This window comes from Chaetodon trifascialis, chromosome 12, assembly GCF_039877785.1.
Source record: "Chaetodon trifascialis isolate fChaTrf1 chromosome 12, fChaTrf1.hap1, whole genome shotgun sequence".
NCBI classification, from domain to species: domain Eukaryota; kingdom Metazoa; phylum Chordata; class Actinopteri; order Chaetodontiformes; family Chaetodontidae; genus Chaetodon; species Chaetodon trifascialis.
Window position 1 is genome coordinate 23,989,342 of NC_092067.1, and position 15,207 is coordinate 24,004,548.

Sequence of the window (15,207 nt, forward strand, 5' to 3'; positions counted from 1 at the left end):
GATTCAGTTATGCTACAAATTGGTTGACATATTGTCGTTGGGTTCAGCTCAACCAGGTGCACGAAGAAGCTCAATACCTGGATGGACGAAAGTCTTCAGGCGTCAGCAAACATGGAAGAAAGTATCACAGGAGCTATTTGTGAGCCGCTCCGTATCTAAAACATAATGAGGGTAAACTCAACTAAAAGCCTGTAAAACAGCCTGAGGTTCAAAGGGCGAAGGGTGAGTGTCACTGCCATAAACAACTGAGACCACAGACCACATCTGAGAAGCATGTTATTTTGTACAGTATGTTTATGCTCCGTGTCAGACTTAGAGGGAAACTTGCTGAACTGCTTTCCAGCTCAGAGGAAAACTGGAAGCGCACAAAACAGGAAGAGGAAGTGCCGTAGAGTTGTGTCACTGAACTGCAGGTGGGAGCTCCTGAGCACATCACAAGCACATCCTCATATCTACAGATGTACAGGAAGAGGTCAGCTGCCAATGACTCCCAAAGTAACACGTATCACCTTTGGTTATCACTACTGTTAAATGGGTGATGTAACTTAAATACATTATCTAAGTTCAAATACGTCAGCATTGACTTTTGGTTTCACACGACGCATCCATCCACCTCACCTTTCTTGCTCTTTATACTACGTCACCTGACTTCCTTTTTTTGCTCCCGTAGTTATAATTACAACCACTACAGGTCGCTGCCTAACAACAGACGTAAATATTGGTTGCAAAAACCTCCAACGTGCTGCACGCTGCGTATGTTTTAGAACTGAAATCAGCCTGAGAGATCTACTGTTTAACCTCTCCTTAATGCTCTCGCAGCAGCACGGTGGGAAAGCTCCACACATCCTGACAATGTGTTTCTTATAAAGAGGTCGAGTCGAGCGAAGGAAGAAGACGTGAAGGAGCGAAGTGACAGGTCGGGTTTTTCAGTACAAGTGTACAAGGATTTGGGAAAATTGACCTTGAAATCGCTCTCGTCTCAACTTCCAGGGCGATCTAACACACTCTCTCTGGCTGCTTCCTGTCATCGCCCAGGAGTGAAATCTTACTGACAAGATTTAAAGCATTTTTCACAGCCAGTTGTGAGCAAACACACATGGGGGCGAGGGGGTGCACGTGTTCACACACACACACACACACACACACAGGTCTGACCATTTGTTTGCAGTTGCCAGGTTAAACATGGGCCACGTATAAGTCCTATCTCCAGACAGAGATTTATAACTGTAGTGTGTGCTTGGGATAAGCGTCCCAGCTAAGAGTTATTATCAGGGGTTTAGATTCCTAACATGTAAGATCACATATGACTGACAGCACACAGAAAAGAGCTTTATCTGACTCATTTTAAATAAATAATTCATAAAAACGCAGCCGACGGCCTCGCAGGCCTGACCGGGTGCAGATAGCGATCGGGCTTGACCCCGCCGTGGTCACTCCCTTGATTTTCATCTCAGGCTTGTTAGCAAATTGCTTCCTGCCAAAGCTATGACATTTTTAGTTGAAATGTTTAGAAAAGGAAATGCTGCTGTGATTTTTGGAGATGGAAGTTTCAGTTCTGTATATATAGACGCTGGGAGTGTGTTCTGGGCTCCTTTAATGACCCCTCCCACAATATCTGACCTCTGACTTCCTGAAATTCAAACGAACTGCGTATTACGCGCCGTCATACATCACACTTTGTTCTTCAAAACAGCTGCATGAAATATTGAGTGGGTTGTGCTGAACACAGAGGACAGGAGACAGTTTGGACCCTGTGTTTTGGCTATTTATCCTCAATAAGCTCCATTCACACAGGAATACTACTGGGGAGCTCATGCATAAATAAACTACCCACAACTTCTGCAGGTGATGAAGCACATTCACATGGACGGTGCTAAAAATCCAACTGGAACACCTTTGAGTCTCAGGAGAAACAGGATTTCACCAGCTTCATGCTTTGTGCAGCATAGCTAGCTAGCTGCTATAGCTCAGTCACGATTGGGACTGCTAACAATGCTAAATGGACAAATCCAAGGTAAAAGACAGAGGACCTGCAGAAAAAAACTCCTCATAGTGCCAGCAGTTCATTGGATTTCATCATTAACATACTTGACAGGAAATAATTTAACATGAGGTTAGATGATGACGAGCAGCAAAGCAGTCGAGTACTCGTATGAGAGGAATCACAGAGATATAAGCCAGGATCAGAGGCGGGCCGTACTATTAGGCAAACCAGGTATTTGCCTGGAGCCCCGGGCCCCATATAAGGCCTTTGGGGCCCCAAAAATGCATTATTTTTTTTTATAATTTGTCCCCATATTACTTTTTTTTCAATCAATATCTCTTCACAATAGTAGCATCGGGATGTCTAATTTGATCAATTACTCATGTTTTGACGGTCTTTCTACCAACCGTGCACCCCCTTCAGTCTGCACTGCATGGACTATTCCATGTTACGTATCACGCTCGATCGCGCTGTGCTTATGCGGAAATGATAACGGCGCGTAAAATCCAAACAACAAACAAACGGTAAAAGAGAGAAAGAGACATGAAGCGAGCATACGAAAGTGGATCGCAAAAAAAGAAAAAGAGGGACCAAAGGCAGCAGTTCATCTCAAAGCTGCCAAAGCTGTCAAGCTTCTTTACCGGAACCGCAGCAGCGGAGTCAGCGGAAGCAATAAGGACATATTAGGTTAACAGTCACTGTGTCATAATGTGTCTCATAACTGATCTAATTGTTTTGTATGCTATTCTCACTTTGCAGGTGACACAAGATTGACCACAAGGCCCTTTCCCTGACCCTGTCTTTCAACATATTTTATTCTTTTTTTAAATAAATCTTTATTCATCCTGGAATAACAATTGTCAAGTCTTTACTAATATTGTATAACAAAGGTCACATCTTTGTTCAGACTTGAAGAGTCAAGATTATCTTGTCAGTGAAACATGCATTAGTCAGGGGTTGAAGAAGACCAGGAAAACTACATTTGAGACAAATTCAAATCTATTTGCACACATCCACGCTTTAAGACAGTATGAGAGTTTGCAATGTCCATGGAATATACATATAAGGTACATTAGACTGGTAGATGCAGGGGCCCCCAAATGACTGTTTGCCTGGAGCCCCAAATTGGCTAAGTTCGCCACTGGCCAGGATGATTTGTAGCATACAACAGGCGATGTTTGCATCATTGAGACCTGCTTTAAGAGCCAGAGGCAGCTGCAGGAGAGTGAGATTAAATACAGTTTGTGTGCCGAAACATGCCAATAAAAATCATAAAATCTACGATATGATTTCAGTTCAAGACAAATGAGGAGGGTGCCATGGGCTGGGCTTATCACTGCGGGCATTTTATTTGATAACTTTCCACCAGAGGCCTGTCCTGCATGGCTGGCCAAAGCCCCACCTCGTACTTGGCGTGCCCTGCACCCCTGGCATTTCCTGTGAGAGAAGGAGGGATTGGGCAAAGCTGGCAAGTAGCACCCATTTCAATAATGGATACCAGATGAAGGGTGTGTGTATATAGGTGTGCATATGCACTGTATATGTGTGTGCTCACGTGTGGAAATCCTCCTGTAAACCTCTCACGGCAGCTGTACCTTCACGCCCACCAAACATATGACCTTCCCTCTCTAACGACCCTGCAGGAACTTCAGCTTCATCTGTTTTCCCTCTCATTTTCTTCTGCGTCCTCTTTGACTTTCCAAAGCAAGATGAATCAAGCGATGGCTCCATCCAGAGGTCTTTTATTTTTAGACACAGGGCGATCTCCAAGACGCAAGAGTTTATCCAACATAAACACATTCTGGTACAAAGCGGACTTGTTTACACATTCTTAAGATTTTTTTGCCGAACATAAACTCTCCAAACTCCACCTACCCCAACATCTGCAAGTATATACACTCACATACACATGGAGACGAGTAGCTGACTCCACCTAAAGCATTACATTTCCTCCCGATAAGCTCAAATATAACGTAAGAGCCTTTCTGATGCTCTTTTGTGGAAGGCAACTCACACCTGATGCATAAAACCAGAAGAAAGTCAGCAAATATTTGTCCACCTTTTGTGTTTGAGTGTGATTTCTGTAAAACAAAGTGGTTTAACTCTTACCTTGACTTCACATTTCTTGTGGCAAGCTATTCGGCACACTGGAGAAAACAGAGAAAGAGAAAATGAAATTAACTTCACAGCTCATAAAAATCTCCCAAACATCGTGTGGAGGGCCAAACGCTGCGGCCCAGCGTGAATCATGACATTGAGAAGTTGTCAAGGAGGTTTGAAAAAGCTAGAGGTTCACTCAGATTCCACAGCGTGTTTGTTCTGCGGTCAAAGTCAAATATCATCTGCTGTTAGTGGGCTAATGCTGCCCAATGTTAGCTTTGTGCTCTCTGAACACCCACTCCCCATCAAAGGCTTAATTCGCTCGGACGTCTGTGTCCATTTAACTTGAAAGATTTGGATCAGAGTCCAGGACGTCCCTTTCAGTCCCTTTAGTCCCTTCCAGTTACAGCACAGCTTTTCCCCAGTAAACAACTTTCAATCCAGATACTTCATCCCTCACACACTCACAGACCGCTGTATATGTGCCATATGTGGACCCTCCTCTTTTAGGCTGTTAGCATGCTAACATTAGCTAGTTAGCACTAAGCTACAGGGTTCACTTTTGCAGGCATTTGGTCATAAACCAACTTCATGGCAATAGTTCTCGAGACATTTCTTATGAAACCAAATTCTGGCAGAGCTGCATGAAAATTTAAGGGAATCACAAAAGCCTAAACCAACTTTTGAGCAAGCTGCTGCAGATGTGGAGATTTGAGCTGACTGGCCTGCTGGTAAAGTCAGGGATAACCAAATTCATTAGGGCTTATTGGGAAACTTAAATATCTTCACTGTTTATATCTATATTATGTTTCATTCTGGGCTAAAGTGGGGAACCCATCAACCAACACTGCTGCTAGCATGACTAAAACACAGCCCCATGGCGTCAGGTGCACAATAACAGAAACAAGAGCCACAACACTTCCTGCATATCATCACCCTTTAAGTTGTTAGCAACATTAGCATTTATTTGGAGTCATGTTTCTGCCCAAATGGTGATTGTAAGTCCAATTCTTGCTCACTTTTAGCTTTGCTTTGGACTCCACCAGCTTTTCAGCTGCTTGTTCCAGCTGGAAATGACACTTTTGAACCAACATGGTCAAGCTGTGGTGCATAAAACCAAAACAATGAGCTGGAAGATGCTCGAAAGCTTTGAGGATCTGAGGGAAACTGCAGAGTCAGCTAATAATACAAATGACCCTGTTCATATACAAGTAGCTAAGTGATCCATTATTGGTGGAAAAATGCTGTTTATAGCCACTTTGAAGAGGAGGAAATAAATAAAGGCTGCGTTCCCAGATGTTATGTGGGAATCGGCATTGAAAGGAATCCCTAAAAATCTCGCACACAAACCCGATAAAAGACATCGTCCTGCTATTGAATTTCAATACATTTTTGGCAGCTTCCCTTCAAGCCCTTAGCCCCTCAGCGGACTCCCGCTGGGTCTACAAATAAGGGTCAAAAGGGGAGAGCACCTGGACCAGCGGCTCATAAATTGTCAGATCCCCTCGACGGACAGAGAATAAAAACACAGCTCAGAGCAGAGGCGTAAGCTTTCCAAATAAAGGAGAAGACTGTATGCTTTTACTGGAACTCTCCACACCTGATGTAATGAGTTATTCTTCCTGTCTCCAGCCACATTTTTCAAAGCAAGCGTAATATCTATCGTGATTAGCTGTTAAGTCATTGATATGAAGTTGGGCGGTGGCCAGCGCTCACACAGTGCGAGAGCGGAGATCATGTCTATGTTGTGCTGTGTCGTGTCGTCAGTCGTATGCTTTCTGCGGCCTCTCAGCTCAGATATGAAGTACTCCTCTTTAATACTTTGTCTCTCTCATGTACGTATGTTCCTTACTCACAGCGTATTTTCCTCATACAAACTCTGCGTTCCAGCGTGCAGTGAGTATAAATTCATCCTCTCACACCAGTGTATGTTCAGCTCAACGCGACGGTCACAAAGTCAATTAAAAGAATCGCACTCAGAGCTGAATTGCTTGCTTGCGGCCGTGTGGTGTGAAAAAACATGAGGATCTTATGAATGTGCCTCGTAAATGCACAGAGATGACACGCCGTCCTTTGCCGGCTAACTTCCTGCTAATGCCTGGACAGTCGCTTCATCAGCTGTTGCAAATAAGGTGAACATTTTTGGGTAATTATATTTGATTAATTTGGTGCAACATCAATCGAACAAGTGCACAAACTGGACCAGAGCTCCAAAACAGGCGAGCTCTGACGTGCTAACATGACGAGTCCATTAACAAGAAATGTTTACAGCCACTTTAACTTGTTGCCTTATTATACAATGAAGGCAGGAGTTGAGATCAGATGTTTCAAACCCGGTTTGCTAAATCAACACTGATCTCCTGAGGCTCGTTCTTAAAATGTAATGTATTGTATGTATTCAATTGAATTCAATTCAAGCTTTATTTATAAAGCACTTTAAAAACAACATCGTTGGCCAAAGTGCTGTACACACATAAAAACAAATTAAAGGGCAATAAAAGAGATAGAAGATAAAATCAATTAAAAAAAAAAAATCAAATAAAATCAATCAAAAAAGAAAAAACTATAGAAAACAAAAACACATGTTTTTGCAACTCTGCAACTCTAAAGCTTCCTATAAACCTGAGATAGCCTTTGGCCGGGTTCAGGGTCAAAGGTTAAGTGTTCAGAGCAGCTCAGGGTCCTGCAGCCATGTTTTATTTGATTGACAGGTCACTGGTAAATGCCAGAATAATGATGCCATCAGGCCATGCAACAAAATGTTCACCGTTAATCAGAAATAAAATGACGATTCTGGATTAACTTCTGCTTTCATCAGCTGGTAGAGAGAGAGTGTGTGTGTGTGTGTGTGTGTGTGTGTGTGTGTGTGTGTGTGTGTGTGTGTGTGTGTGTGTGTGTGTGTGTGTGTGTACTGAAACTAGAGAAAGTGAGAAGCTCTCCTTTTAGAGCCAAATGTGTAATTACATCATGGTGCACTTAGTTTCTATTTAGGCACACGCAGGACTATATTTGCACTTGGGGGGTAACATTTGAAAGTCACTTTGACTTCTTAATTAGAGACCTTCAAATGTGGGTGGCACCGTGAAATCCTACCGGGATACACATTTCCAAGAGCTGCGTTCCCAGGGTCAAACCAAAAGTTCTTCTATTCAACGTGACCCACAAAGTCCATCGCACGTCACATTCTGCTCAGTTTGGACCAACGCGCTCTGGACGAGTTAGCGTTTCACATTTTGATCAATTCCTGATTATCCGAAGGCGCCACAGCATTTTCTCAACCCGCAGAGGAGCGTCTGACCTTTCCATTAGGGCCGCAGCTCCTCTTTTCCACCTTAGTTTCCCATATTTTCTCCATCTGTTTTTTGATTAATTGAATAGCTGATTAATCATTTAGTCTTAAAACTGTCACAAAATAGTGACAAATGGACGTCACAACTTCCAAGAGCCCCCAGTGACATCCTAAAGCGCGTGTTTTATCTGACTTTAATCCAAAACTCAAAGATTTCCCATTTAAGAAACCAGAAAAATGCAACTGGAACTTTGGCATTTCTGCTTTTTAAATACCAAACTGGTTATTTATTATCAAAACTGTTAGTAGATTAACAGTTTTAGCACTGCTTTCACTCCAGATAAAATGTGGAAATGAACAAAAATGGAGCTTTGGGGCTGTTTTTTTGACTTTGCCTTTGACCTGTAGACAAAGTTCTGATATTTTCCAGCACATTTATGATTTTTTCTTTCTCTTTTGCACAGTTCCCATCAGTGATAGTACACTGAGGCCTGCACAAAATATCTCTGACATACCAGATGTGACATAAGCCACATGGAACGCTCTCATTAATGTGAAATTCATACATACTTGGCTGTTTGCATGATAAGCATAAAAGCCATGCGCGTGTCCATCAGGACGATGTCCAGAGCCGTTCCCAGCACGTGAGTCCCCGTAAACAACACTCCTGGGCCACATGGGAAGAAGCAGGACTTCCATATTGGGTGTGAAAGCGCTGAGCCCGGAGGACTCGGGTTAGGCTTTACCTTGTTAGGAAGTTGGAGCTTTGGAGAATAAACAGAGCAGAAATGTTCCTGGTGGAGGGATGGAAGACGGGGGGGGGGGGGGGGGGGGGGGGGCCGAGCAGTGATGAGGAGGGATGAGGATGAGGAGAGAGAAAAGGAGATGCCAGACAGAAGACAAGGGAAGAAGAGCTATATGGAAATGATGAATAATGGAGTGAAACAACTGCTCCCATCAATCATGAAGCGAATGAGAGGACAGCAGGGACGGGAGGCGCTGGGAGTGAGGAGACGATGAGGAGCGTGGAGCACCAGTTGCTATCTGACTCTGGGTCTGCGGCATGCTACACAATGTCGGAGGGGGAAAAGCTGGAGGTGGGGGCGTGTGGCCGAGGCGGGGTGGTTTCCTTCCCCCGGTCCCTCGGAGTGAGCGTGTACTCCCGCAGGGCTGGGCCGGACCCCCTTCCAACGCTGAACACAATCAGAGGGCAGGGCTGGAGAGTTTCCTCTTCCTCCCCCCTCACTCTCACTCACTCCGTCTCATGCACAGGAACACGTGAGCGCCAACACGTGTGCATACATACATACAGCGTGCTGACATGCACAGTGCGTCACGGGTGTGCACAGACACACACTAACTCTCAGAGGAATCTACTGGAAGGCTTAAGCCATTGTCAGTGCATGCGTTAGCCAGGCACGCCAAAAACTGTCATTTTAAGGATGAACTGGGCTTCTCAGAAATCATTTTGCACGTCAGTGGTACCACACATGTTCTAGGTTTATTTACTCGACTTGAAATTATTTGGATTTTGGAATTAATGCCCACAGATTGTCGAAACACAGGAAATAACTGAAGCTGGGCGAGAAAATCTGCTAACGCTGATGCGTTTGGTCGCTTTTGCTGCTGTACTGTTTTTACGGGAGAAATGTACTCCCACTACGGTTCCCATCATGCTTTGAGTGATGCAAACAGGAAGTAGAGTGTGTTGCTGCCATGGAGACGGCGAGTTTGCCTCGAGTTTTAGTCAGCTCTGTCTGCACTTAGGTGAATCTGTACTGTAAGTCATGGCAGATTAGCAACTAGCGCTTTGTGTTTGCACCATAACCAAAACAAATCTCTAAATGTGATCATTATTATGCAAGAAAGTTTTACTTTTTAACTTTTTTCTATGATTTCTAAGCTAATTCAGATCACCTGCTATGGAAATTAGAGACAACACTATCACTAGAAAGGCTTCAGTGTCTTAGTGGGACACCGGCCTCCAGGTCAGGTAGTATGTCCTCTGAAAACAACATTAGCTGCTCCACAAAGTGCGTAAACAGCTGATGACCTTACACGACTAAGCCTCTCTTCTAAACAAATCTTATTTTTCATGCGCCCACACACTCTCTCTAATACTCTGTTGTGTACTCGGTGCGCATGCTGCAATACCTGAGTAGTATTAACGTTAGTAATTACTGCCACTCGGTCAACACTATCCATCATTTGACTCATGCAGGAGTGTCATCGTTGAGCCCACACATCATCCTCAGCTCAAATCCCTGCCAGTGTTGGGTTTCTGTGGGTAAAGCCCCACCTTCATCCAGCTGCTAAGGCTTTCCTGACGTGGGAGATTCCCAAAAACAGAGCAGAACGGCGGAGCAAATCCTGAGTGAGAGTTCCCATGGAGGCACTCTGTGTACTCTGTGTCATCTGTTTGATTCGACCTGACAAAACACAACTTCTGTTTGTTTACTTTCTGTCTGCTTTTTTGTGTCTGTGAGTATTAGTCTGGCTTTGTTTGGTTGAAACAGCTGTTTCCCCTGATTCAAGCTGCAGCTACCAAAAACACAGCAAATTAGCTTGTAAATACAACAAGAAGCCCGACGAATGGGACAGCACGGCGTGCGCAAGTTCAGGTTTGAGGTTTGTGCTGAAAAACTTTGGACAGGGACTCTGGAAGTCAGACAGATGGATGAAGGTGCTCCATTAGAAACAAAGGACTCTGCTGCCTCCTGGTGGCTGTAAGAGAAGCTGCAGGTGGGAGACAGACAGCTCTGTGCATCCAATCCTCTTCTTTCTTTTAATGTATTTCATAACGTTGATGTTTGAGGTGGAATTTGTATCAGACATTTAAACGTGTGTATGGGTGATTAATCGTGATTAATAATAATGTTCTAATCTTGACCTGCAGATCAAAATCACGTGATATGATCAAAAGCTCCTGGACAGCTATTAAATAGACCCTCTTAGCTTCTTCCAGCAAGGTCAAGAATAAACTTTGAACCTCAAGAAATAACTTTGTGTTGCATTCACAGCGTGGAAAACATAAAATAAAATTCTAATAATCACCTCGTAGAAACCAGAGTTACTTTGCAAACAATGTAAATGGTGATATTATCATTAATGCTGTTGATACTGGGCTCATCACCCACTGAAATAAAAACCAGTGCCAACAAATACAAACACAGCTGCGACATTTTCCAAGCAGGACGGACGTCTAGATCTGCTCTGGACACACAATAGAGCCAATTCAATTCAATCAGCCCAAGTCTTAAAGCAAGGTTCAACCACAGTTCAGCTGCAGTGCTTCAACTCATCCAACAGGGGGCTCCCTATCACTGCATCAACGGCTCCGGAGCTGCCTAAACGTGTGTGTGTGTGGGGGGGGACCCACTGCAAGTTTCACCATAAATCACCATTAACTCACATTATGGTTTGATCTGAAGGGATAATGAGCAGCTCTGTGAGACTGTGGGACACGTTCAGCTCATCGGAGACAAACCGACATGCAGGCAAAAGTTCTCATGCATGAAATTCAGATTCACGAATGTCTCATCCACCCATTCTGACGGAGCACACTGAGCCTCTGTCCCCCGGCAGGGCTCATGGAAAGTCACTGTCTGGTCAAGTTTAGTAGATTAAGATAATGACATTAGACTGGCCGACAGTCACGATCCATCATCCACAGCAAACCGACGGTCATCCTCATCCAGCTGCTCCACCTATTAGACTAATGAGTTTGCCAAAGGAAGGAGCGGCACCAAGGCGGACAAAAAGGCAAAGATGATCAAGTTAAACGCTCTATGGACTGTGTATATACTTTGTGTGATAGCTGCTCACTACACAAGCGCCCTCGGCTGACGAGCAGTCACGCTTACACACTGCAGTAAGACCGTGTTTTCACAGCCTGATGTGAGTGAGATCAATGCATCAAACTGAAGCTCAGCTCTGCATGTGCGAGTCTGTTTTAACCCTCATTGGGATTTGCTGCATACCAGCTGTATGAGCTCAGCAGTCAAGAACAGAGCTATGATAACCTTCACTCTCCCTCCCTCACACACACACACACACACCTGCTTCTGTGGTGTGTCTCCAGCTAGGCTTTGAAGATCTGTGTTTACAATGAACCTCTCCGGGACGGCGGTGTGGTCGCCTCCCGAGCGCAGAGCTACACCCTTCACATGAAAGCAGCTCCGACCAATTTTTGTAGATTTGTTTGAAGGCGGTTTGAGGCTTTTCTTGATGATGACGATACAAATACATCAGCTGTGAGACGTAGAAGGAAAATGATTGCAGGCTTTAGCATTTTCCCCTGCACACCAACCGTCTCACCTGAGCTGCACCACAGTGAATGAATATAAAAGCCAGTTCCTGTCCTCTCCAAAAACACCCTTCCACAGAGGGCCCTCCTGGTCCTGACCTGCGTCAACACGCTATTGTCAAAGCAACGAACACCTTGTATCCTGGCAACCCGCTGAAGAGAGAGGAAGTGCGAGGGCTTGCGGCGTTACGGGACCATGTGACTGGAGGATGTTAGTAAACAGGAGCAGAAAAGGGAAGTGCTGTACGAGCGGGGGAGCAGCTGGATCCTGCACGGCGTCGTGGTGAAGAACGATCCCTTTCACGACGCGCCCGTCTCTGTTTCAGCGTTTCCACAGTGTTTCAGTGTCTCTTAAATGAGATTATGGAGGTTTTTGGATGATTTTCCTTCCTGCTGCTGCAGCAGTCAGATGCCTGCATACGCTGACATTTCGGGAAAGAGGCTTACTCACTTTCTGGTGGAGATTTGGATGAGAAATCAAAAGAACTCCAATATCTCTTTGTTAAATATGAAGGTTGTGTGCTCTCCACCAGTGATCTTAAAGTGTAAAACAACTGCAGTACTTTTACTTTGCACGTCTCCGGCCTCTGAGCCTGGCTCTACGTTCTGCTCGCTGCTTCTGGTTTGGACGCAAATTGTGAATTTAGTGAATCATAAGACAGACAGAGGAGGAGAAAAACAGAGCGGTTGATGTCTGCTGAAGAAGTCGACACTTTGTGTTGTCCTCGTAAATCTGTCTCAAGTACACACACTAACACACACACATGACCAAACCCAGGTATGAGCGGGCGGAGAGGATCAGACTGAGGTAAACTGACTGAAATGCAGCCTCGTCACGATGGTTTATTTCTCCTATAAATCAGCTCCTCCAAACGATGGCCGCAGGTGCCGTCTTGTGCCATTTTATGAGAACATTTAAGCAACTGTCTGCACTCCCAAATGAACATTATTTATCCAGAACAGAGCGACGGGAACGGCCTGTCCAAGTCATGCACATAAACAACTCTGTTCCAAAATATAACAAATCCTTTTGGGGGAAGAAACGGTAACTTTAGTCAACTGCTCATTGCTTTAATAATGCAGTGATTATTTTCTTTAAAGATTTCCATTCAGTTTAGTTTTCCATGAATTTAACAGATCGGTCTGTGGGTATGAATTCTGCTTACGGCACATTCTGGTTCACACTGTTTAATCTGTGTTCCTTTCACTGAGAGGCTGAAAGACCCTGTTTTCAAGGAGAAAGTCACTTCAGACAAACTGAGCATGTGAAGCAAAGATGCCAATGTCAAGATCTGATGACGCACACATCCCACTGTACAACAACAACATCTGGACCCAGCAGTCAGATCACAGAGTAAACGCAGGTGGTGAACGGCGCAGATTTAATGAGCCTCTTTCAGCGAAAGATCGAGGAGGCGACGCAACATTTCCCAGACAAACGGGGATTCAAACCATAAGCTTTGTGCTCAATGATGTCAACCCAACATGCTGCCATCTGTACTCTGTGTACTACTTCAGCATGAAGACTGCACTTACAGCGTATTCACAGGACCAAATTATAGCACAATGTATATTCCTAGAGTCGACAACAATACATCGTCTGTCATTAACATATTAACCTGCAATTTCCTGAGACTGGCATGTCGCCACATGATGGAAAACTGCAGGTAAGAGCTTCACTCGGTCAATGAAACAGCAAGATTGTGACAGGCTGGTTTGATCCCGGACCAGCAGGATGAATCTGAGTGGTGCACTTAAAGTCATGAAGGCTGATGAACACAACTCTCTGATCAATGGTCACCACACCAGAATAAGGTCGTAGTAAGAAGCTGATTGTGAGGCAGAGCCTTCCCACAAAGGACTAACTCTGGATGAATTAGGCTAAAACAATTACACATGCTATATGCACTGTAGGTGCATTACAACACGTCAGACAGCCTTCAGGGTCCAAAAAGAAACCGACGTGTTTTTCTAAGCTGTGCCCTTCAAACATCGTCCCGTCCTGTGTCAGGTTTGGGAAGCGGCAAGCTGAATATTCCCCCCTCCTGTGCCAAACCAAACATCCAGCCGTTTCCGCATGGTTTCATTTGACGTTATCTGTCTGAAAACAGACATTTCCACTCCAACATGAGCAGGGGGTCACACATACTTCGATTCTGTTTTAACCCACTTGGAGCACCAGATGGGAAGGGTTTGCTGTGTGGAGGCTGTTTGGAAAATGGTGACTGCATTAAATTCTATTACTCAATCTCAGTTACTTTCCTGCAATTGTTTGCTGTTTCACATTGTGCTTCAATCGCACCCAACTGGCACCTGCACAGACTAAAAACAAAAACAACAGAAGCATGAAACGCTGCTCGATACCGGCACCCTCATGAAGTGACGCCAGCTTAAAAAACGGTAACATTTGTTCAGGAACCAGTCATGACACATTCACATAACACCAGTAATAACAGCAACACAGACACTCTGAGATGTCCGCGTTTCAAAAGGGAAAACATGTTTCCATCACTTTTCTTTGAACGATGATTGCATCTATCAAACCACGCAAATCACTCATCAGCCACATTCTCTCTTCAGTAAACTCCATTAAGGAAATCGAGACGCTGTTAACCCTTCGCCTGTCTGAGGCTTCTTTCGCCCTCCTCTGTCACATGACTGACCCCAGGTAACCTCAGATGACCCCTCACTTCGACCGCTGATGGATGATGTAACAGATATCGCCCTCGTTGTCCCAGCATCTAAGAGCAGTTTCCCTCAGTGGGCCTTTGCCCTCGGTCAGTAATGAATGCAAATTACGTTCCTTGTTTTGATTTTGAGCGATGACTCATAAAAGATAACATGTTGAACGTCGACCCAAGCAATGGGAGCTGAGACCTTATATGAGCAATGGGCCTCGAAGTACAAAACAACGGCCAAATACTTGAGATACAGCTGTCAAGTGTTAGAGCCTGCGTAAAGTCGTACCAGCAAAGAGGCAACACAAGAATCACAGTGTACAATGAAGGCGTGATTAGAGCCTAAAAAAGCATCTGACAGTCTGCGTGAGGTTTGCCTTTTTCATTACCATGACAAGAAGATGACTGAAGAAACCACAGAACGCTGTCTCACCTTCACTAACAGCATTTAAAAGTTATTAACAACGGTCAAACAGTTTGTGCAAGTGATCAGTTTTGAGCAGGATTCTTTAGTTTCTTCAGTCAAGACTTTCCCATCGAATGCACCTCAATAAGACTTTTTGGTGGCTGACCTGTGAACACCTGCGCTGCTATGTCCTCTGGGACATATTATCATCTTTAAATAAACAGCAGATTTACAGATTCTGAGTTAAAAGCGTGACTAACACCAGGCTGAAAAGCAGTGTTTTACTGCCCTCTCTGGTGAAAAGTTGCATGCACCTGTAACCACACCCAAAAGTGATGTCATGGCGTCCTGGAGTAGCCACTGTGATGTCACCACAAATAATTTGTGGACTACTATAAGTTAAAAATAAGCTTTACGCTGTATTGAGTAGGGCTGGGCGATATG

At 44.5% G+C, this 15,207-nt stretch overlaps 1 protein-coding gene across 1 annotated transcript in view; it reads right to left on the bottom strand.

Annotated features, from left to right (window-relative positions):
• tns1b (tensin 1b) overlaps positions 1 to 15,207 on the bottom strand; it is a 127,257-nt gene that overhangs the window by 92,552 nt on the left and 19,498 nt on the right. The window contains exon 3 of the mRNA XM_070975390.1: positions 4,094 to 4,131. Within this exon, the coding sequence (XP_070831491.1) occupies positions 4,094 to 4,131 (38 nt within the window). The remainder of the gene's footprint in view (positions 1 to 4,093; positions 4,132 to 15,207) is intronic.